This window comes from Panicum virgatum, chromosome 6N (genome assembly GCF_016808335.1).
Source record: "Panicum virgatum strain AP13 chromosome 6N, P.virgatum_v5, whole genome shotgun sequence".
Classification (NCBI taxonomy): domain Eukaryota; kingdom Viridiplantae; phylum Streptophyta; class Magnoliopsida; order Poales; family Poaceae; genus Panicum; species Panicum virgatum.
In genome coordinates this window covers 45761403-45784050 of record NC_053150.1, presented here as the reverse complement: position 1 = coordinate 45784050, position 22648 = coordinate 45761403, and the positions used below count along the sequence as shown (strand labels likewise).

The 22648-nt window shown below is 45.5% G+C and overlaps 2 protein-coding genes across 3 annotated transcripts; both read right to left on the bottom strand.

Moving 5' to 3' along the window:
* Positions 1–9241: 9241 nt before the first annotated feature.
* On the bottom strand, positions 9242–14691 carry LOC120677755 (cytochrome c oxidase assembly protein COX15-like). 2 transcript variants are annotated; one of them, XM_039958937.1, is made up of 7 exons: positions 14317–14691; positions 13402–13718; positions 10941–11166; positions 10623–10868; positions 10412–10522; positions 10040–10171; positions 9242–9788 (listed from the first exon to the last, which is right to left on the bottom strand). In XM_039958937.1, the coding sequence occupies exons 1-7, from the start codon at positions 14563–14565 to the stop codon at positions 9618–9620; spliced, it is 1452 nt and encodes a 483-aa protein (XP_039814871.1). In that variant the 5' UTR covers positions 14566–14691; the 3' UTR covers positions 9242–9617. The 2 variants fall into 2 exon arrangements, with proteins under 2 accessions (XP_039814871.1, XP_039814872.1); XM_039958938.1 differs by lacking the exon at positions 14317–14691 and adding an exon at positions 13813–14022.
* Positions 14692–15584: 893 nt separating this feature from the next.
* On the bottom strand, positions 15585–19772 carry LOC120677754 (probable galactinol--sucrose galactosyltransferase 1). The gene is made up of 13 exons (XM_039958936.1): positions 19418–19772; positions 18649–18899; positions 18470–18560; positions 18265–18313; positions 18089–18180; positions 17888–17995; positions 17650–17784; positions 17150–17560; positions 16901–17042; positions 16745–16812; positions 16506–16640; positions 16209–16426; positions 15585–16127 (listed from the first exon to the last, which is right to left on the bottom strand). The coding sequence occupies exons 1-13, from the start codon at positions 19606–19608 to the stop codon at positions 15757–15759; spliced, it is 2262 nt and encodes a 753-aa protein (XP_039814870.1). The 5' UTR covers positions 19609–19772; the 3' UTR covers positions 15585–15756.
* Positions 19773–22648: the final 2876 nt, after the last annotated feature.

Here is a 22648-nt window from a genome sequence, read left to right as displayed (position 1 = left end):
TAGCTTTTCCTAAAGTTTTAACAGACTGAAATGCATGACAAAAAGTTTTGTAGCTGTATATTCCTTAAGATTCGGGAATATTCTCCATTAGATTAGGGGAAAATTGTTGGTCCCGGATTGCAGGAAAAATGTGGTACTCCATGTAGTTGTATGGTTTTTAAGCTCGTTTTCCACTCAAAAGCTGGGCAAGCATTTATTTACGAAATTTTGCCGTCCTTTTGAAAAATAGCAATAAAAATCTTACCTACCTGGAAGCAAAATACGAAAGGAAGATGTATGTAAGATCCGTCATTCGCACATCTAGCTAGCTATTTTAGGGCAGTGAGACTAACAAAGGAAGGTGAAAACCCTAGAATGTTTAGTGGCGAACAGTGATGAGCGAACAGTATTGCTGGAATTTTCAATTTCCAAAATAGAGCACACGGTTAGTTTTGCTCAAATGGATAAGGTTAGTGCCAGCCCATGATGGCTGGTTCAACAGGGGCATCACCAAATCACGCCCACTGATCCAGTGATGGATTTTCGTAGTGGATAGGATCCAGTGAGCTCTTCTCAAAATCTAACATCATCAGCTTGTCCACACGTCGCGTCGGATAAAAGAATTTGAAACGCACAGACTGAAAAAAACATTCTTCCATCCATTTCCCCCCAAGTTTCTCGAGATATGCAGCCACAAACATTCTTAAATTCTTTTCCCATCTATATGTCTATCTGGGACTATGGGGCTGCAAATAAAGCCCAACCCTAGAAAACTAAAATTCGAAATTCGAAATTGTATTACCGAAAGCGAGGAAACAACAAAAACTATTGCTTTCTCGTTCAACCTGTATCCGTCGGCATCTATCCCTTTCTAGTATCCCTCCCTGTCCCTGACGCGGCGGGCCCCCGCGCGGCCGCCAGGTGGGGCCGGGGCCACCTGGCGACCCGGCACGTCGCCCGTCACGCGGCGGGCCTGGGCCCCTGGAGCACGGAGCGCCAGAGCGGGTCCACCTCGGCGTCCCCGGCCGCGGCGAGCCACGCGTCCACGTCGTCGAAGAGCACCTGCTTGCTGGGCGGCGGGGAGAGGCGGTCGCCGGGCACCCCGATCGCCGCCGCGCCGCCGTCCACGAGCGACCGGTAGAACACGTCGCGGAGCTCCCACCCGGCCTCCGCCGCCGCACTTCTGCCACGGGAAATCGAACACCCCCGCGGGGCGCTGCCACGCGCCCGCCTCCCCGCCGTCCGCCGCCAGCGTGAGCGCCGCGGCGGCGGCGGCCGCCTCCTCGAACAAGGCCACCACCGCCGCGTCCTCCTCCTGCAGCAGCCCCTTCGTCCTCCCCGCCGGCGGCGCCTCCTGCTCCCCCTCCCGCGTGCGCTTCCTGTCCCCTTCGCGCCGATCCATGCGCGGCGCTAACAGCACATGCACCAACATTTCAGGCTTTCAGCTCCACGAATCGCCATGATAGCCAAAACCCTTTCGATTCTCGGGCATGCATGCAAAGAACATCGCACAAGAGCACATGCATTCGATTGTAACCCACCTGATCTGAGCAAGGATGGTTGGGCGGAGGCGGACGTCACCTCGGGTGTTCTTGGAGACAGGGAGGAGGCGGTGGTGGTTGGTGTATGTGCTGTGTGTCCAAGAGGGCTGCGTGGATGGATGTGTGTATATATAGACGCGGTGAACTGGGCTGGATGAGAGGCCAAGGCTGATGGGCGAGCGTTATGCACGGCCTGCACTGCAGCCGGTATCATGGATCGGAGCAAACTACAGTATGTTTTTTAATGCAATCTTATCAACCTGCCTTAGTATGTGATTTGTTAGTATGCATGGATTGATAAGATTTCAGACTGGAAGAATATTCACTGATCTGTATTTTTTAGATTCAGGAAAATATCCGGCCTCAGCACTCACTGAGTGAGGGCTCATAGCCAATGCTTATCTGTATTTGAACTTCGAAAAGGAGTCGGGGATGCCTAGGATGGTTTCAATTGAATCTAAAGAATGTGCGCGATATATAGGTACGATTTTGCATTGGAGGAATGTAGTTAATGCAATAAATAGATTTTCGTCACGCGGATATAGCTTTGTGGATCATGGTTGATGCAACGGTCGGAATAATTTATATTGCCTATCTAGAGAAAATCATGATTCTGGGTATTAGTAAAAACTATACATAAATACCATTTCCGTTTCAAAAGGATAAAAGAAATACCTGTTGGCGAAGGAGAGCATAAGGTTTCTTATCTTGCCACCATCACATCTATCCACACCGAGATCAGTTGGCATCATATCCGCATTGAGATCTGTGTTGTTCAAGCCCATCCGAGGGTTTACCAATGCAAGATCGACTCCAAGATCCACAGAGCAGCGGCACGATGTTAGAGAGAACATCGCACCATGGCACGGAGGTATAAGACTGGAAGTGTGATGTTGGATTGGCGACAGGAGGAGTTGATATAGGCCGAGGGGGGAGGGTCGACGATGAGCAATCGTGGTTACAATTGTGGCACTGATAGCATCGACCATGAGCCTTCTGCCTCGATGTAGCTACAAGATTTGACAATTGAGGCGAACTTAGTGGGAAGGTCCATGGCGAGCAACCACCCATTAGTAGGCAATTGGCGATCGAGGATCATGCTAAGTTCATCTGGTATGGCTACAAGAGGTGACAATTGAGGCAAATTTGGAAGGAAGGTTGATGGCGATGAGTAGAAGGCACGATTTTAGCACAGATACTAGAATCGAGCCATGATAAGCTCTAAATTGCCCCAGTATAGCTGGGGAGGTGATGATTGAGCCAAGATTTGTTGGGGGTGGGGGCGGGGGGGTTGAAGGCCAAGCCGCTGGTAGTGTCAAGGGGTGGAAGAAGGACATGCTAGCAAAAATAGATGCGGTCACCGAGTACTCAAGTGGTATGGAAGCGAAGAGAGTGGTGTTTAAATAGAATAGCGGACCGAAGTAGCAATATGGAGATCGTGATCATTAATTCTTTGTAACCCCTACCCACGGCATGATATCAAAAAATTTCAAAGTGTTATTTTTAAAGGACTTAGGATTTTTTTTACACAATTTTTTCATCAAGTAGGCAAGAGTTTTCGAGTCTAATTTGGAGATTTCCTAGTATGGAAAACAAATTAACAGCTACAATCTCCAACCAATCCCCCTCCCTCTCCTAAAAAAAACATCAGTCACTTGATAAAGAAACCTCAGGAATTGCATCACTTATGCTTAAAAATGTCCTGATTATTAGAAACCATAAATAATATCAATTTTTACGGTCGGTCACTCATAAAAACACTAATAGCATTAAGGAAACCTTGCAGTGGCTACTTATTTATTATAATTTTTATCATTTTTGTTTGTATTTCTTATGATGGAGTCTTCTAAATCCCGTGAATCATCACTAGTTTACTCACTTGTAAAAGAGCAAGAAGGGCAACTTGGTTATTGCAAAACCAAATATCCACAAGTTGGTTATCACTAGTTGAGTACTTTGCTCTATCTATCTATTAGAAATAAATAGCTCAGCACCCTGCCTTAGGCGGCAGAAATCCGGAGCAAATTTGGCGCGTACCTACTACGCAAAGACATAGCCTGCAGGTCAGCATTTCTGGCATCACCCTCATCTCAATGACATCCTCTTCCTCCCATCGCGGTCGGTGCAGGCCTGCATGGGCTGCGTACGTGTGATGCGCCAGGTTGATGCGGTTTCGGTCAGACAAACAACTGCCACGAAAACCGCAATTGAAAACTCCGGGCGCGTTGCATCTATTTCCGTGACCACAGCTCAGACTTTGCAGCAAATTTTGTGGTCTATATGGTGTTTAGAGATTTAGTGCTCAGCCACCTTGAGTTTGACTGCTAATTGAAGTGCTAATATACACAAAATTGGTTCTCGTTTATCACATAAAAGTAGAAGCTTCAGCAGTTAAGGGCATCCGTAGTGTAAGAAACAAGGGGGTCATAAGCCTCTTAAGGTCGACCTTATACATAAGAGTGAGGAGTCCTAAGGAGGTCTTAAGCCCAAAAAGCTTAGAACCCGACCTCAAGCTTGAGGTCCGGTCTTAAGCCAAAAAGAAATCGAAGCAAGGACTGTTGTGGGGTCACGATATGCTCGCGGGAGCTCGATTCGTGTGGAGCAGCAGTCAGCAGAGAGAGGGAGAGTGCAGATTGAGACGGATGGGATAGGATGGATAGATTATTTTAACTTTGAAGTGGGACCCATCTTAAGAGTTGCTGCTGGATCTTCGCCTCGTTCGGCTGGCTGGTGGCTGGTAGCTGGACTGATTTGGCGTGAGAGACAAATACTGCTGGCTGGCTGGTGGCTGGACTGATTTGGCGTTAGAGAAAAACACTGTGCTGGCTGGCTGAACCAGCCAGCCGAACAAGGCCCTTCTACATAACACAGCCGGCCTCAATCTGACATGGGACCCACCTTAAGGTCGGACCCGACCCTTCACACTCGTGATGCCCTAAGGAAGTCAGGGAGAACATCAAGAGGTAGTAGAAAGTCTTGTACGGAGTAGCTGTTGTGTTTTGGCCACAATAGTTCAGGGGAGATGTTAGAGCGCGTCATGGGCCTTCTGGGCCTCGGCTGGCCGTATAGCCCGTTAGCGTTAGGGTTAATTAGAGATAAGAGTCGCTTGCTTAGAGGTCAAATAAATCTTTTTATATGAGGAGAGGAAATATATTAATTTAAACAAACAAGAATTAGAGATATAGATAGAGGCAGATTAGATGATCTCGTAATCTCGCCCAAGGGCACGCTACACGAGAGGCCACGACCGCCGCCTGCTGGCGAGGACCGCTTGGATCGGAGCAGGACGACGACGCTAGCTTGGGGATGGATCATGGATGACCGTACGTCTTCTTTTGCACACCACATGGATTGTGGTAGGTATGCAGCGTGTGCATACCATCCGGCCCGTTTAGTGGCAGGCACTACACGTACACGAGAGGCACCAACTACTGCCGTTATATATCTAGCAGCTCGAATTGGATAGATGTATATATGATCACTTGGTCAAACGAACAAGATCAACCTAAAACCTCTACTTAATCACACTTCCATTCTGTTCATGAAGGCATGGATGCATGCTGTTGGTAGACCACCTTTTCCCTTTTTTTCTCTCTCTCTCTTTAAGATGCTGCATGAGCTCTGCCTTTTTATTGGAGAATAAGGAAGGAGTAGTTTTACAACATGTAGTATACTATACAAACAACACTAGACAAATTTCAACATGGTAAAAACTCACAAAAGTTCGAAAACAACAAAACATAAATTTTGGATGCTCGGGCACAAATAAACTCGCGGTAATAAGGACGGTGACAGATGCAGCGACGAGATCGTTTAATTTCCATCATAAGCCCGGAGGACTGTCATGGCCAACGCCCGGGCTATGGCCCTGGTTGGTGGTCCATTCGGTCTCCTTGCTAGCTTCATCAGGCACCTGTAGAACACTCCTTCCGGTGCACGGGTAGTGATGCCTGGTGATGACGATAGGTGCCCTCGCTCCCAGCTTCCTTGCGCGAGTTGGCACGGGAAGCTGCACCTGCACGAAGCAGGTGGTGCCGAGCAGCAACATGATGAGCACAGCAGCAAAGGTTTTCGACGAAATGGCCATCGAGTTTACAAGAGCTGTAGGATGGTGATCGCAATGGCAGCTAGTTAGTGCTAGTTTGGAACGGGGTGAGGAGGATGAGAGAGCTCTTGAGCCAGGTTCATTCTTTATATAGGCAGATTGTACCGCTGACGTAGTTCAAAAGATATATTTTTCTATTTTTTTAACACAAATGGCCAGAGCTCTGTCTTTTAGTTAAGAGGGAAAGAAAGTTTTAAGAATAAATATGGCACCACAGAAATAAGGGTGAAGATTAAAAACAACACACTGTCCAGCACTCCCATGACGCCACGCACCAGAAACCTCGGCCAAGGATTTTGCTAGGATGCTGGAAAGCCCGTCTAAACTGAAGAGATATTGTATGTATGAGGTAGTATTTGTAAATAGTGCTAGGAGAATGTGCATGACTCGAGCATGGGTGATCCCAATGACAACCTGACAGGTACCACGTCGATGCTTCAAAGTAATTCATCTTCTCACAAGCATGATCGTTTTTTGTCGGAAAAAGTCAAGTTTACAGAACTACCATAAAAGTCCGATTTTAAACCTTCAACTAACGGATATCGAAACCGTGCAAATTTGAACCTTAGAGTGGTTTAAAGGTAGTTTTTCATGTTTTAAAAAAATTAAAATATCCAAGTTTAAACTAAAAATCATAATTAATTCATTTGAATTAAAAAAATACAAAATGGGTACCAATATTTTTCTAAAATGTAACCTATCTATTGGCATTCTACTTATCAGTTACTCAGATTTAATTTTTTCATGTTTCGTATTTGTTTGCTCGTTGTTCTCCTTATTATTTTTGAATAAATAAAATTCAAATAGAACAATAATAGATAGGTCACATTTTTAGTAAATTTTTGTACTTGTTTCTTATTTGTCCAATTTAAAGTGAATTGGTTTTTGTAAAAAAAATATACAAACCGCTTTTGAAACCATCCAAAAGACCAAATTTGCTTGGTTTTGACAGTTGGATGGCCTCCTTTATCCGGTTTTATAGTTTTTTTTTTCCCACCGCGGGATCGGGTTTTATAGTTGAAGGTTAAAAATCAAACTTTTGTGATAGTTTGAGGGTGTAAAGTGGATTTTTTCTCTTTTTTGCCGGTACATCGATCGATCGGTCAATCCAGCCAACAAGTTAGAAGAAATAAGATAACAGGAGCCATTTTGTTTGCGAACGGTTAATTTGGATGGTGTTCAAGTGTACATCATTAGAAACATATGATGCGCATGGGAATAAATTCAAAATGGATCGATTCGGTTAAACATATGCGCACTATGGTTATTTGTGCACAGAACTGAGTAGAAGGTGGCCATTTGCAATACTAAGTGACTTATCGCTTATGGAAGAAAATTTCAAACCTTAAGAGACTTAGGGGGGGTGTTAGCAATTTTCCCACTTGTAAAGAAATGGGCATGTGCATAACCGGCACGAGGCACCCACATTTTGACAGCATGGAACCACCAAGTTGCGGCAAACCATAATAACCTAACAGGGTTTGCAGGAACATTCAGTGGAGGAAGCAACACTCAAGTTGGAGGTTCTAATTTTGTTGCTCCTTGGTCCATATGGAAAAGGAAAAGTTATAATTTTGTTGCTCCATGCTGCATTTAGAAAATGGAGTCTAAAGCGAATAAAGTGCAAAGCGGAAAGAATATATTTATGTTTCAAAAAATCGTGCCACCAAAAATTGTTCCTCTGTGGGATCCCATTCTTCTGCAGTTCCTAGTACTCCTATTTAAATTTGGAAATGGCACTTTGAATGCATTTTTCTTTGTCTGGAGTCTTTGCTTCCATCTGACTGGCTGCAACTCGTTCAATGTTCCATGCCGAGGTTCCATCGTCCTTTCTAGCACATGCAACTGATTTAGATTTATATCTTCTTGTCCTTTTAAACTGTCCACTAAACAAAAAGATGTCTTAAACTTGCCAACGATTGTAAAGCACAGAAGTTTCAGATTCTTGCCACATTAGTATTGTTTGGTAATGTTCTCTTTCATGAGGAAAATACCAAGTAATATTAGGAATGAAAGCATCGGGTGCTCTAGCCTAAGAGGGGGAGGGGGTGAATTAGGCACTCTAAAAAACTTAGACCTATCGCTCCAACTAGTTTGCACAATTTTAAACTGAAACAAGCTATCTAGATGTGCAACTATGGTTGTTCTAGTGTAAAACCCCTATCCCAAAAGAGTTTAGAAACCTATAGCCTTTCCTATCAAGAAATTACTCTATGAAAGTAAAGGCATACAAATTGTTAGTATGAAATGCGGAAGTTTAAAGAGCGGGATAGGAGATAGCAAACTCTTGACGCGGGTGTTTATCCTGTGATTCGGTTAGCCACAAAGGCACATCTACATCCACGTTGTTGTAGCACTCACTAAGAGTATGCTACTCGGCCACCAAGTCTCTTCCGTGAACACAATCACGGTCACATTGGCCCCGGGTTCCACTAAGGAGCTTCTCCACAAAGGATGGGGGTCTCCACGTCCCCCGCACAAAGTGTCGCCGCCGCTCCACACCAAGTCGGAGGGTCGATGACGTTGTCGGCGAGCCTTCAAAGCTCCAAGGTACCGGCGCGCCAAAATCTTCTTTTGGTTCAGTTAAGAACCACAGCACAAAGGCTCTAGGCCTTGCAAACTCACTCACTAAGAGCTATCCTTTACACAACACTCTCAAAATGTGCTAAGGGCTAAGGATATGATCACTATGCTCTTGTATGGCTTGGAGGTGTTCTTGAGTATGTGTGGGAAGTCCAGCAAGCTTCAAATGGCCGGGGTGAGGCGTATATATAGGCTACCAAGTCTTGTAGCCATTGCTCCAACGGTCAGCAGAAAATCTGCGTATCATCGGATGAACCGATGCCTCTGGCTGGGGTAGCGTCGGTTCATCCGGTCACTCATAACCCGAAGTAGCCGTTGAACTCCTGACAGCTGACGTCATTACACCGATGATATGCACGGATGCTTCACCGGTTCAACCAGTGCTGAAGACTTGGCTCTTGCGCGACTTGCATCGTCTCTGGAATACAGTACGCCCAATGCACCGATGCCCCGTAGGGGCGGCCCTTCGGGCCTAACTTTGCCTATCTTCTCTTTGTCATCACTTGAACCTAAAAACCTGAGAATAATCATCTTAACAATCATATTAGTCCAAGTGTTGTGTGTGTCATCAATCGCCAAAACAATATATTGAAATATGGCATGAGAGACCATTTTCGCTACAAGAAACAAGGTGAAATCCACACTCTTTCCTCGCTGTTAGCGAGCACCTATGTCGTGGGGTGAATTATGAGAATGAAAATTCTTATTTGAAATGAGAGAAGGGTAATTCTGTAAGCATCAAGTACATTTATAAGCTTTCAATCCAGGTGATTTTAACTGGGAAATGTATTGCAGATTATCATTCAAGTGCAACAATACATCTAATCCATCAGATGCATTTATGAGCTGCAAAGTGAAAAGAATAACGTAGTTCCATTTCTTTGCAGCTTCAGGGCTCAATATGCTTGAAAACTTGAAGTGCAATCATCTGAAATTTGAAGCCAAACCTGCCTCGAAACGGTCAATTGAATTAGCACCATGATACAGTACGGAGATTAACGTATCCATGTCAGAGTCGATCACTATGGTGACCTGAACAACATCCAAACGTACCATATGCCTATCAGCCTTTGTACATGAATATTACATTCTCAAAATTATTTTTGGCTGATTAGCCTTGGTCTGGTACACAAGAATAGAAAGGGAACTGAGGCTTGTGTATAAGCATAGGGTACAAATCCATCCGCTTCCATGGGCACAATGGTACAAGAGTTCACATGTCAAAACAGAATGTGTTAAAAAAATGCAATAATGTTTCTAATATTCGGCACTATCATGGACACTTTATTCAAGTGCAGCATACTTTTCTGGCAAAAAGCTTCAGTAGTCAGGCGGGGTGCAAAGAAACAAGGGCACCCATGCATGTTAGCAGGGGGGAATTGTTGTATGAAAATTTTCAAGGTGTAGTATCAGTTTGGTTTCGCAGCAGCCGCAAACGATTTAAGAAGAGTTGGTGACGGCCTTCTTAATGTATGAGTGAGAAGAATCATCAGTGACAATAGAGTTAATGCTCCAGCTTGGTGCGCTGAGCCCAACGAGGTAGGGACGTACATCAAGAGTGTCGATATGCCCAACGTAACCTGAAATAGAATATATAGTAACATATCAGGTATCGTACATTGGTGTAGGTCAAAGTTGTCCACTGGATAGTTCATTAAGTGTTGATTATACTCTTTCATGTGCCTACAATAAATGTACTGTTTTGCATAATGTAATAACTTCATCTGGCATACAGATTGGATTATGCATGATCATTGATAGTTACATCAGTCATGTGCAGAAACTACCAAAGTATCAAAATCACATAAACTCAAGGACCTGGATTTATTACCTGAAGAGCAGCCATCCCAAGCGTGCTCCCTATCAGTGACTTGACTGCTGGATGCATGTCTATTTTTCTTGCAGCCAGCCATAATCTAGCCACAGACAATAATGTGGTTGTTGCAAGAATTCGGTGATTGAGCTACAAGAATGGGAAGAGCTAGTTAATCTACAAGACTGGAAATGGAATGGATAAAGAAATCTGGACTGTTACTAGCCAGAATGAACTAGTCAAAGGCTCAAAGGTTAAGAAACAAAGAGAGTGACTCTGCAAACCATGAGGAATAAAAACATTCAAGTCAACATGATCGTTTGGAGCTAAACCCGTTTTTCATGAGAACATGAATAGAACTGTAAACTTATCATTAGGAGAAAAAGTTACCTGCACGGTGGATGTATTCTCAAAAAAATTGCGTATGAAAGGCTCCATACTAAATACATCTTCGGGAATCCAAGTGTCACCCATCTTTGGGAATGAATTGTATGCGTGCCCCTGGTCGTAGCAAAGATAAATAATCAGACGAATAAAAGAAAAGATATGCCTTGTTTCAAGATAGAAACAACAACAGACAGAGAGAGAATGTAAGACATACTGCATCATTGCCTGCAACAAATGCTCCAGATATGGCAGTAATGCCTACGACAGCACTGACAGGAATAGCCAACTTCCTAATTTTTGCTGCGCCATCTACCCAACTCATTGATCCTGTTGGAGGATCTGGCATCACTACTGACAAAGCAGTCCACAATATACCACAGTATATAACAAACGCAGATGTTAGATGAGTTGCCAACCTGTAAGGGCTAACCCTGGGTTGAACATACTCAGATGTTGGTTCCTGAGGTGAAAAAAAAAATAGTGAAGCTCCAAACCTCAAAGTAGTGAAACATGGAAGATATTGTATAAATACCTCAAGACCACTTTTCACCATCCACCAGCCAATCAACCCTTGAGCACCACCAAGTGCAAATAGAGCTGACAGCCTGAGCCCAAGTTGGTGGGTCACATACCCTTTTGCAATAAAGTACGCAAAAGGACCCGCAAATACAAAGCCTAAAGCTCTTCCCCACATTCTGTGTGCGTACTCCATCCAGTATATAAATTTAAAATCCTCAAGGCTCATTCCTTTGTTCACCCTAGATATGTTCATAGAATGCTGCTGTTGCATTAGCATAAAATGGTATGCAAAGCAGTTTCTCAAAAATCAAAATGAAGGGAACATAAAAGGGGCAGATGAAGGAAACACATAAAGGCACACTATTTGTTGTTTAAACGAAATAATTAAATTTTGTTGAGAGTCTGTCGGTACCCTGTAGCAGGGATACCCACTCCTACTGCAGCAAGGCAGGACTCGCGTAGTCATCCATAACTACGCCCTAAGGGGCGGAGCAGCCGGGCCCCAGAGGTCCGGCTCCTACATCACCGGGCCAACGGCCCCGGACCCGTTCCCCGCTCTGGGAACGGATCCGGTGACGCCATGTGTCCCTAAGGAGGGGAAGCTCCGTGCCAACAGCCGAGGGCTCGAACCCCCCATAGGGGTCCGGGACCTCCCCGCGTCCGTCCGGACCTCCCACGCGCGTAGAACCAATATACCGCCGGGGCAGGGTCCGGGGCACCACGTGTCCCGCAGGCGCAGGCATGGGCGCGAGTCTTCCGCTGGAAGACTCGCCCACCCACCGCATTCAATGCGGGTGGTTGAGGCGTGCTCTGCCGCCGCGGCACGCGGGTCAGCTTTTGTCAGGCCTCACTGTAGACCGCATATTACCGAAGTACACAGTGCAGCCGCATCCGCGTAGAGCCCGTCTGCCGCATTAAATGGATACGACGGCACGGCACCCTTTCATCATACCGCCTACGCCGCAAGCTGCACGGCCGTTCAGCTACGCAGCAGGCTATGGCAAGCTATGCCGCAAGGTACGCCCTGGCGCTGTTTCGACAAGACAGGACATGGCTATGCCGGACGGAAGATTCCCACGGGCAAAGCAAGGAAATCCAGGAATAAAATCTCCATCGCCTGCAACGCCATAACGTCTGTGCAGTATGTTATTTTATACTACATCGCTGGGCCCACCTGTCGGGGACTCAACGGCCATGTACGCGCCTCCCTTGAGATATAAAAGGGAGGCACTCGCTACACACTCGAGACTCTCTCTACACTCTCTGAAGCCAGGCAAGGCGAGGGCAGACACAACACAAGCTCGGATTCACTCTGAACAATCCCGTTCTCAACCTTTTGAGAGCACAAGCAATACAACACACAGTGGATGTAGGGTATTACGCTCCGGCGGCCCGAACCACTCTAAACCTGCTGTGTTCATCGTGTTCTTGCATCTAGATTGGACTAATCCTAGCTACCCCCCGAGTACTCACCCTCTGGGTTTAGGCGGGTGCACTACGCCACCCGGCTGTGGGTTTGCACACCACGACAGAGTCCATGTGAATAACTATTCCTACATAGCTGGCGAAACTCATATCGGTTACTACAAAACAGTACTCCATTCTTTTCTTATTTTCCTTTGATGTTCTACGCTGTAAAACTCATAATTTTCTACTCCTTCTGAAATTCGATAATAGTTAATAGATTTATAACTGTCAAGATCAGACATATGGAAACTATGAGGACTTTTGGTTTGATGCACCAGAGAGCAAAAGTTGGCCTTACTAAACTTTGGCAACTTTGAACGGGTTAGACCGTCACCTGGTCTGATGCTAAAACTTTGGTAAGGACCATTTTTCTTTGTCTCCATAATTCCAATTTCAGCTAAATAGGACTGACATATGGGCAGCCAATTTTAGTAACAGTCAACGTTGCACCAATAAAAATAAAATCTTAAAAACAGAGGAGGTATGGATTGGACGGCAAAACATGGTAAACCTTTCACAAGTTTATCAAGAAAACCATTCCCAAGGTGTTAGCATTAAGATTATATAGTCAGTTCCACTGTATAATACCTTAAGTTTTAACAGTTAAATATCTACAGTATAATACCATAAGTTGTGACAGTCAAATAATCCTATAGAAACATAAGTTCAGCAGCACTGAAGTAGTGAGATTAAGAGAACAATGGTTTATTGAGATGCTAAAATCATCTAAAAGGGTCATGATAATTGAATATAAAAGAAAAATAAGCAATCATGTCATGCAGCAGGCCATTATTAGTGTTGAAGTACAAGTGAATTGCCCACCGCTCCCTATCAGCTTAAGTCTTTGGGTTGGATTGGTTGGTGCATGCAACTCAATATAGTAATCAGGTTTCCTTATGCAATATATTCAACGTGATATCTTTGCTATCAATTAGTTCCACCAGTGGACATCAACAATAGAAGACAAAAGGCAATACATAAACAAATAGCTGCAGTTTCATCCTTACCTCTTGTACTCAGGCGACTGCTTGTATTTCTCAAATCCCAGCAGCCAAGCCTCATTTGATACTGGAGGTATTTCCCCAGTGAACTTCCAATCAGTCATTGACAGACCAGAACGTGTAAGCCGAGTTATTCCTCCGAGTATGACCAAGCTAAACACCCAGGCAGCACAGCCAAAAAGCCATATCCCAATAGCCTTCTGTGCTTGAGGCCCTTTTGTAACAAGTAACTTCAATCCAGAATTTGCTGCTCCATTGGCCATCGTTGAATTCAATGCTGCTGTGGCAGTTGACATTTGTCTTGTGCATTGGCCCAGTGAGGTCTAAAAATGGAACATTTGAGTCAGCTGTAAATTTTAAAGGAAAGGCCAACAGATGAAATTAATATTGCACTACGTAGCATATAGTAGCATATACCTTTAATGATTAAGAAATGGGCTGTGCGGATGATGTGTGAATTTCATGTATCTAACAAAACGGCATCATGCATCAGCATATAAATTCACCAGCCATTTTCAATTTTTGAGGAACTGCAGACCCTGAGGTATTTAGTCTCTCTCCACAAAAAAAAAATCCTTGTGCACATTTCAATCACATAGGGTATTCCTTCTGATCTCAAATTCTAAACAGCCATACATGGGCAAGCTTCATTGCAGTTAATGCACTATGATCCATCAGATGGGAGCAGATCAGTTAAACATCTAGAATTTCGAAGACAAGCATGGCCAATCAGATAAAGCTACCCCCCCCCCCCCCCCCAAAATGATCGTACATTAGTACGCAGTACAAATTGGACCCGAGTCATTTCCCTCGAAATTGCTCCCGTCACAGAAGGATCCACATTTCCTCCACCTCAAAAAGGGGAAAACGAAGGTACTACGCAGGGAGAGAAGCGGGAGGAGAGCAGAGAGACCCGCTGACCTTGGGGGCGAGGGAGCGGAAGGCATGGAAGGGGACGAATCGCGAAGCGGAGGAGAAGGCCCCCGTTGTCCCCGACCGCGGGGGTAGGAGGCATCCGCCGCCGCCGAAGCCAGAGCCGGAGCCGGATCCGGATCCGATCCTGGGAACAGCGGGGGCGGGGGCGCTCCGCGGGGCCAGGCGGGGGATCATCAGAGCCGAGGCCTGGTCCCTGCCACGCCGGAGCAGCGCCGCGGCCACCCTGCTCCCCATGTGGCCCTGACGGCGGCGGCAGCGAGGTGGCTTGCCGAGGAGGTAGAACCCGGCGGCGGCTCGTCGGGGTTTAGAGTTGGGGGAGCGCGTGGGGTTTAGGCGGCGGCCTCGTCGGGGAGGTCAGAGGTGGTGGTGATTAAACGGGTGCGCGGACACACGGTTTTGCGCTAGATCCGGTGGTTCCCCACGGAAAATGGAAGCCTAAACCACCTAGTGGCGCGTGCGTGGACTCGTTGGGCTGAGCTGGTTGGTTGCCGGGCCATGGCCCGGGGCCAACATTCGGCCCACACCACCCGATGGCCAGAGCCTCTCTCTTTTCCCTTTTCTTTCCCAATAGGATCTGCTACGAAAATTTGGTCGGGTCAAGTTTTCCAGAAATTCTACCCGTATCTGGTGGAAACCACAGACTTCGTAAAAATCTATATAAATCACAGCAAAAAAGTCGTCTAAATTCACTAAAAAAATCACACATGTAGATGATATGATGATATACAACCTTGTAAAATATCTTCGTTTGTGAGACAAACGAAGTCGAGTTTGGGCAAGATATTTTACAAGGTTGTGTATCATCATATTATCTACTCCCTCTGTTCCGAATTATAAGTCATTCCAAGAATTTTGGAGAGTCAAAGTTTTTCAAATTTGACTAAATATATATAACAAAGATAATAACATTTATGATACCAATTAAGTACCATTACACTCTTTGTTAACTATATTTTCATAATATATCTATTTGATTTCATAAATATTTATATTTCTCTCTATAATTTTGGTCAAACTTTGAGATAGTTTGACTCTCCATTATTCTTGGAATGACTTATAATTTGGAACAGAGGGAGTACATGTGTGATTTTTTTGGTGAATTTAGACAAAATTTTTGTTGTGGTTTGTACGAGTTTTCATGAAGACCGTGGTTTCCACCAGATAGGTTCCCATTCTGCATATCCGTAAGTTTTTTCTTTTTGAAACTTCCAGTGTTTAGAGTACAGTAGATGATGGATTGTTAAGATGGGGTGGGGAGCAAACGAACCAAGTCTGCTATCTGATCTTCGAATTACCAATGAAAGGCCTTATGACCTGTAAACACTGAAAAACATCTCCTAACGTCAAACATTCAGAAGCCTCTCTCTTTACTTTTGACAGATATACTCAGGAAGTCATATCTGAACTTTTCTCATTACATCAATCTCAGTACTCTACCGAAACGGTCCACAGGTACAGTTCTTGCTTGGGGAGGCCGAGCTCAAAGGTGACCAGACCACAGGCATCGTCGTACGAGAAATCAACCACCATGGAATCGACGGCTACACTCTTCGGCTTTGTTGACGAGTAAGCTGCCACCGTGCCCGAGCCCCGCACTTTGAGCTCGACGCCTACGTCTTCGCCGAATCCCAGCTCCCTCACCGCGCCGCCGGAGTTGAACATTCCGGTCAGGCCGATCGGCGCAAAGGAGGCGCCACTCGGCAGGTGTTTCACAGGGACGACGGTGAACACCTCGTACTCGCGTGATCTCAGCGTCACGGGCAAGGAGGCGTTCTTCGGCAGGTAGACCACCTCTCCTGAAAAAATGGACAGCAGATTGCTTGTCATTAATCTGAAAGATAGTTAAGATGAAGAATCCAGCAAAAGTGATGATTTACCTCCTACGTGCGAATAAACGATCACGTCGCCATCCCAGCTTTGATCAGCAACCTTTGCAAGGTAGTCCACATCCCGTGCCCGGATGACACCGGTGACAGTTCCGGGCTGCTCATCATGAACAAGGTTCTTCTTCCCTACCCGGCACCAGCCGGCACCTTGGCAGTTGAAGGCACCAATGACACCAGAGTGTTCATTAAGGTTCCAGATCTTGAGGATGCTGCAATCATAAGAAGGTTTTAGAATGGTTGAGCTCACATCATGTAGTATAAAGAAGTTGCTAGAAGGTTGCTGCTAACCTTTTGCCGTCTCTGGCAGGATCAGAGAACAGGCAGTCTCTGGTTGGTCTCCCGGGGAGTTTGGCACGCAGGATTGATCCATCAGGAAGCACAAGCTTCTTCAGCAAATTGAAGTCATGGCTTCCAGGCTTGTCACTGGAAAATCACAAATAAATTAACCATCATCTTATTGCTAGCATATGTAATTCAATGCACTGAAATGTAAATAATTCTGTGTTGCCCAAACTTTTTCTATTTACCTGACGTATATGGCACAACCGCCAACTGCTCGGGCTGCAGCGTGGTATTCAGCCATAGGGTGAACACTCTGTTGGCATGGAAACAAAAGACATATTAGCAGCCATGCCATAAAAGAAGTCATATTGCAAACAGAGAAGAAAAATATTTATACTCACATGGAACATGTCCCAATCAGGCTGCATGAATTCTCCAAGAAAAACAGTGTTATAGGCGACAGATGCAATGTGTATAGTATGGGAAGCCGGGTCTCTCGGCCAGAAATCATCAGAAGCTCTCACAACTGCGCTCCTTTTTGAACTGCAGCAAGAATAGGAGCGTGTTAAGAACTGCAATGTCAGGTAATTGCACCAACCACCAAGCAATGCTTTCAAGATAGTTTAGCACAAAATGTTATTAGATATTACCTATATAAGTTGTCTGTGTTGTGGCTCATGCATGATATGATGCCATTGTCAGGGAAGTTCCTAGCGATGGAAGCTTCCAAAGCCTGTTGATACTTTCTAGACAGAAGTACCCTTCCCCCATGGCCAGCACCTAGTGTCTCAAGGATGTTCTGCACGTCCACCTTAACTCCATCGACCCCAGCAGATGCAAGATAAGAATGGAGCTCATTGTAGAAACTGAATACTTTTTCAGGGTTCACAAGGCCCAGTCCATTAGTTGTTATACTGTTCAAAGCATCACAGGGTTCGTTTTTCTGAACTCCTGGAGATGACACAGGGTGCTGCATCTTCGATTCATAGTGCTCCATTCCAACAACACCTGGCCTGACTCCACCCCAGTATCCAGTAATCGCATGCCATACATACACGTACCTGAATTGTTACATAATATGTCATAATGAACTTCCAAAAAATTGTCACTTGTATACTGATAAAAAGCAAATTATCGAATGATGTCATACTTCAGCTCATGTTTTCCTTTAATTGCATTGATGATATGCGCGAGGCCTTTTGCTGGATCATCTTCCCTGTGACCCTCCTTCCCATTTTTCTGAAACTTGTGGTTCTCCTTAATATGAGTCAACCTGTTTGCAAAGCTGATAGACAGAACAGCCACAGTTCAGAACTTGAACTGAAACTCTCTAGATTTTGTACAGAAATCAAATATTGCTGGCGAAGCATAATAGGTTTACTTCTTACTTGGCTGAGTTATCAGCTAAGCACGCAATTCCCACAGGATCCATAGCGACCGATTGCCATCCATCGTCAATTATGACAAACTTAGGAGAAACTCCACCTTTTTGAAAGCTGAAAATAAAGAAAAGATATATCGGGTGTCTCAGTACACTGATAATGTGGTAGGATTAGGATTTGGAGATACGTTGTAAGATCAGTAAAGACCTCTGTAATCCCTCCTTCACTCCTTCAGCAGTAACATTGGTGTAAAATGCATCCCATGTGCACCAACCAAACCAGTTTAGAATGTCTGGCATCTGCAGCAAGTTGAACGTTCAGAACTCTGAAACAGACAGAAACCAAAAATGCAGATACCATTTATTCAAGAAACATCTCACTACCTTTTTCTTTTCCCTGTGAGAAAACGTCTGCAAGTGCCTCTCAACAGCTCTGCAGCAAGTTGATTGATGTTATTTCAGATAGCAATTAGCAAGCTATGCATTTAAAGAAAGTGGCTGGCAAATTGAATCAGAAACTTAAAGGAAATGCTACACGCAAAATAGTGGATTAAAATAATGATGTTTATCAGAGAAGGCATTGACTTACTTTATTGAATTTGTGATCACTTCAAATGGATCCGATCCAGCACTGACGAAAACTAGATGGGTGCCTTCAAAGGATTCCACATCTGGATCACCTGAATTATGGTGATAAAAAAACACTATTATATCGCATGACAATGTACCAAGTCAAAGAAGTGATATTTATATGGTTGCCTTAGTTACCACTCTCCAAGCAGATCTCCAGCTCATCATCAGCGTTCCCCTGAAGAACAGCACGGAATGACCCCTCCAATATCGGAAGGAAGACAGTGTACACCACAGGTTGCTCGGTGCTATCGTTGGTGAGCTGCGGTCCATCAGTGCCCTCGACGATCAAGAACTGTGTCTCGAAGGGGATGTCACGGCCTGACGAGCCCATCCTCTGCGTCATCCACCACATCTTGAACCGGAAAGTGCACATGAACCGTTGGTCCCTGCAACACAATCATTGCGTGACTTCAGTTTTTCTTTTTTGGTTCTTTTCTTTTTCCTCGTGAACCAAGTTCTTTTTTTTCTGCACTCAATATTTGTTATTTGCATTCCCAACACTTGTTTCTTTCGGGAAAAAGCTAGTTTCAAGTAACCAGTGATAAGGGTTCATTTTAGCCTCGGAAAAGCCAAGTTGCCTATGTTTATTTTCTTCTTGTGAGGAAAAAAATACAAAATACTATGCCAACAGGAAAACGGCCTTTCAAGTGATCTTTGCAGCAAGCAGAAACCAAACAAAAGCTGTACTATGCAGCAAAACTACAGTCCCAAAAATCTCCTCTTTTCACAAACAGCAACAGGGGTTCAGAAAACAAAATTTGGGGAAAATAACATCATACGAAGCACCAAATCAACTGAACTTTTTGGCGAATCATCACAAACAAACAGATTACCCTTACCCGGAAATTTCAGAGAAAAGAAACATCGCAGACAGAGCAGAGCTGCAGAATGCGGGAATACGCACCGGAGCTTCCCGACGGGGAAGACGGTGCGGCTGCCGGCGGGCGCGGACCGCACGCCGAGGAAGGCGCCGTTGGCGAGGCCGCCCCCGGCGGCCGGCGTGACGTGCACATTGCCGCGCACCTCCCGCAGGATCTTGGCCCCCAGCGCCACGAGGCTCCCGTCCTGGACCGCGATCCCGGCGCCCACCGTCATCTTCCCCCCGACCTTCTGAGGATCAACCGCCCCGCCTGGTCAGATGTGCCCACGGCTGGCGGCGGCAGCTCGAATCCGTGGAGCCACGGGTGGGTTATCGCGACGGCGGTGAGCTCCCTGCCTCTCTCTGTCCGGTCCGTCGCCTCCGCTTGGCAGTTGGCACTTGTGCCACCGATCCTCTTCCTGCCTTTTTATATAGCGCTTCGGGTGGGGAGGCTTTTGCACTTGCCCGCCTCGGTTATTTTTTCTTTCACAGAAGAGGAGGACCTTGGTGATGGTAAATATAGCAAGTAGTTAGAGTTCTAACCCCTTGTTAGTCAAGAGTCGTGGGACAGCTCAAGTTCCCGTGGAGCTAATCAAATTCGTGATCAATGATTCCGTGTTCGGAACAGCTAGCCTAACACGCTACATGCTTTGAATAACTTCACAGCTGATTGGTACAACGTACGAATTTGATGCGATCGGCTCGATAGAGTTCCGTTTTAGAGCACGCTGACTTGGGACTTTGTCACTTGCAAAAAGTTCACGAATCCTTTCCCTGATTTTGAACTTTTGTTGTTTCAAGAAAAACGTACACAAACAAACGCACCGAACAGTTAGTTTCTAAGAAACTTGATGCTCCTAACATACTCCTACATACATATACGAAATTGCTGAAAACACCCATATATGCGTATTACAATAGGTAATCCCTATAATTTAAACCCTACCAAGTGAAGACGCACTCTTCTTCCTTCACACCACACCTCGAGAGCCGGTTCCGCGCCCTGACCGACATTCATTTCCACCTTGTTTTTATCTCCTATAGAACTCCATGAAATAAACCTTCGACTAGTCTCAATAAGATTTTATAAAGTTTTCATGGTATTAAATATCCTTAATTTTGCTGATGTGGTAAAAAAAGAATGATAGAGTTTCGTGGAATATAAGAAGAGTTTCATCACCATAAAAACTTATCTGGCGTAATTACCTAATTTCCAAAAAACTATACACTGAGACTGGCTTTACGGCTTTTCGCCACTTATCACATAACCAATCATCGGTAACGTAATCATCATGCGCGGGCACCATTCTCCTCTCGATTTCGCAATTGCAATTAGGCCTGCTAATGGGTTGGGTTGAAATGGGTTTTATGGGGTGGATTTTGAAATGGAGTGTGTTTGGATGATTTAAAATGGGTTGTATTAGTTAATGGGGTGGGTCGGGGCGGGTTCTATATAAATGCGGGTTGGGGTGGGTTGAAATGGATACTTTTTACAAAATAGTATAACTATATATAAATGTGGGTCCCACGTGAGAGCTGGACTCTGAAATTAAAACCACGTGTTTATATCAGAAAATTTTATCGAAATTGACTGAATTTTGTTGGAGATGACTCAGTACGACTGGCAGCTATTTTGTGCAAAGCAGTGTGGCTAGAACTACCTGTGGGCCCCACATGAAAAGCCGGACCCTGTAATTAAAACCTCGCGTTCACACTATAAAATTTTATCGAAATTGACTGAAATTTGTTGGAGATGACTCAGTACGACTGGCAGCTACTCTGTGCAAAGCAGCGTGGCTAGAACTACACGTGGGCTCCACATCAAGAGTCGGACTCTAGAATTAAAACCTCGCGTTCACACTATAAAATTTTATCGAAATTGACTGAAATTTATTGGAGATGACTCAGTACGACTGGCAGCTACTCTGTGCAAAGCAGCGTGGCTAGAACTACACGTGGGCTCCACATCAAGAGCCGGACCCTAGAATTAAAACCTCGCATTCACACTATAAAATTTTATCGAAATTGACTGAAATTTATTGGAGATGACTCAGTACGACTGGCAGCTACTCTGTGCAAAGCAGCGTGGCTAGAACTACACGTGGGCTCCACATCAAGAGCCGGACCCTAGAATTAAAATCTCGCGTTCACACTATAAAATTTTATCGAAATTGACTGAAATTTGTTGGAGATGACTCAGTACGACTGGCAGCTACTCTGTGCAAAATAGCGTGGCTAGAACTATACGTGGGCTCCACATCAAGAGCCGGACCCTGGAATTAAAACCTCGCGTTCACACTATAAAATTTTATCGAAATTGACTGAAATTTTTAGAGATGAGTCAATATAACTAACAGATACTCTGTGCAAAGTAGTGTGGCTAGACATATATGTGGTCCCCACATTAAGTGTAGAACTACTAAATTCCTCTGCATAGTAGAACTCATGGGTTTTTATGGGTTACCCGCTTATAATGGGGCGGGTTGGTTAGAGTTGAGAAATTAACTAATTGGGTTGGGTGGGGTTGGGTATCTAAATATGTTAATTTTGGGTGGGGTTGGGTATAGTGCGGGTTCTAGCTCATTAGCAGGGCTAATTGCAATCACGAAAGCCCAAGCATACGAGTTTAATCTAGTATTCTAGTCCATTATTGGCAGCAGCCAAGCGCAGGTGGCCAAATAGCCAGCCCGTCGGGCAGGCCACCACCACCGGAAGCGCACGCACGCCACACATTTTGACTCGTCCCCGGAAAATGATCGCTCCACATACGATCCGAGTCGGACGACGCCGACTCCTGGCTGGCTGGGCCGCCCCGCCACGTCAGCCGGGCCGCGCGCGCACGGCGATCGCCTGGCCTGCGCCCCGGCCGCGGATATTTTTAGCCCGGATAAATATATTCAATTTAAAAAGCGCCAGAGGCCGCGAGACGTTTTTAACTCCGATTCGCGGCGCCACTTCGCGACCCCCGCGGCGCCCGCCGTCCGCGGTGCGCGGGCCCCAGGCAGCGGCGGCGTTGGTGGTGGGGCAGCGGGTACATGTTCCGGTGCAAGGTGGCTGGCTGGGGGAGGGAAGAATGGGACGCGATGGCGCGTGCATGACCTGCGGCCGCTTTTGAGAGGTGGGGCCCGTCCGTTCGATGCATGCAACGGCGGAAAAAAGGGGGGTTTTTTTCTTGAACGCAAAAAAAGGGTTTTTGTTGCTTGCAAAGCTGCTCGCTCTCGGCTCTGCGTCCTCTCACCCTGCCGGCCGAGCAGGAGGGGCAAATTTCTTGTATGG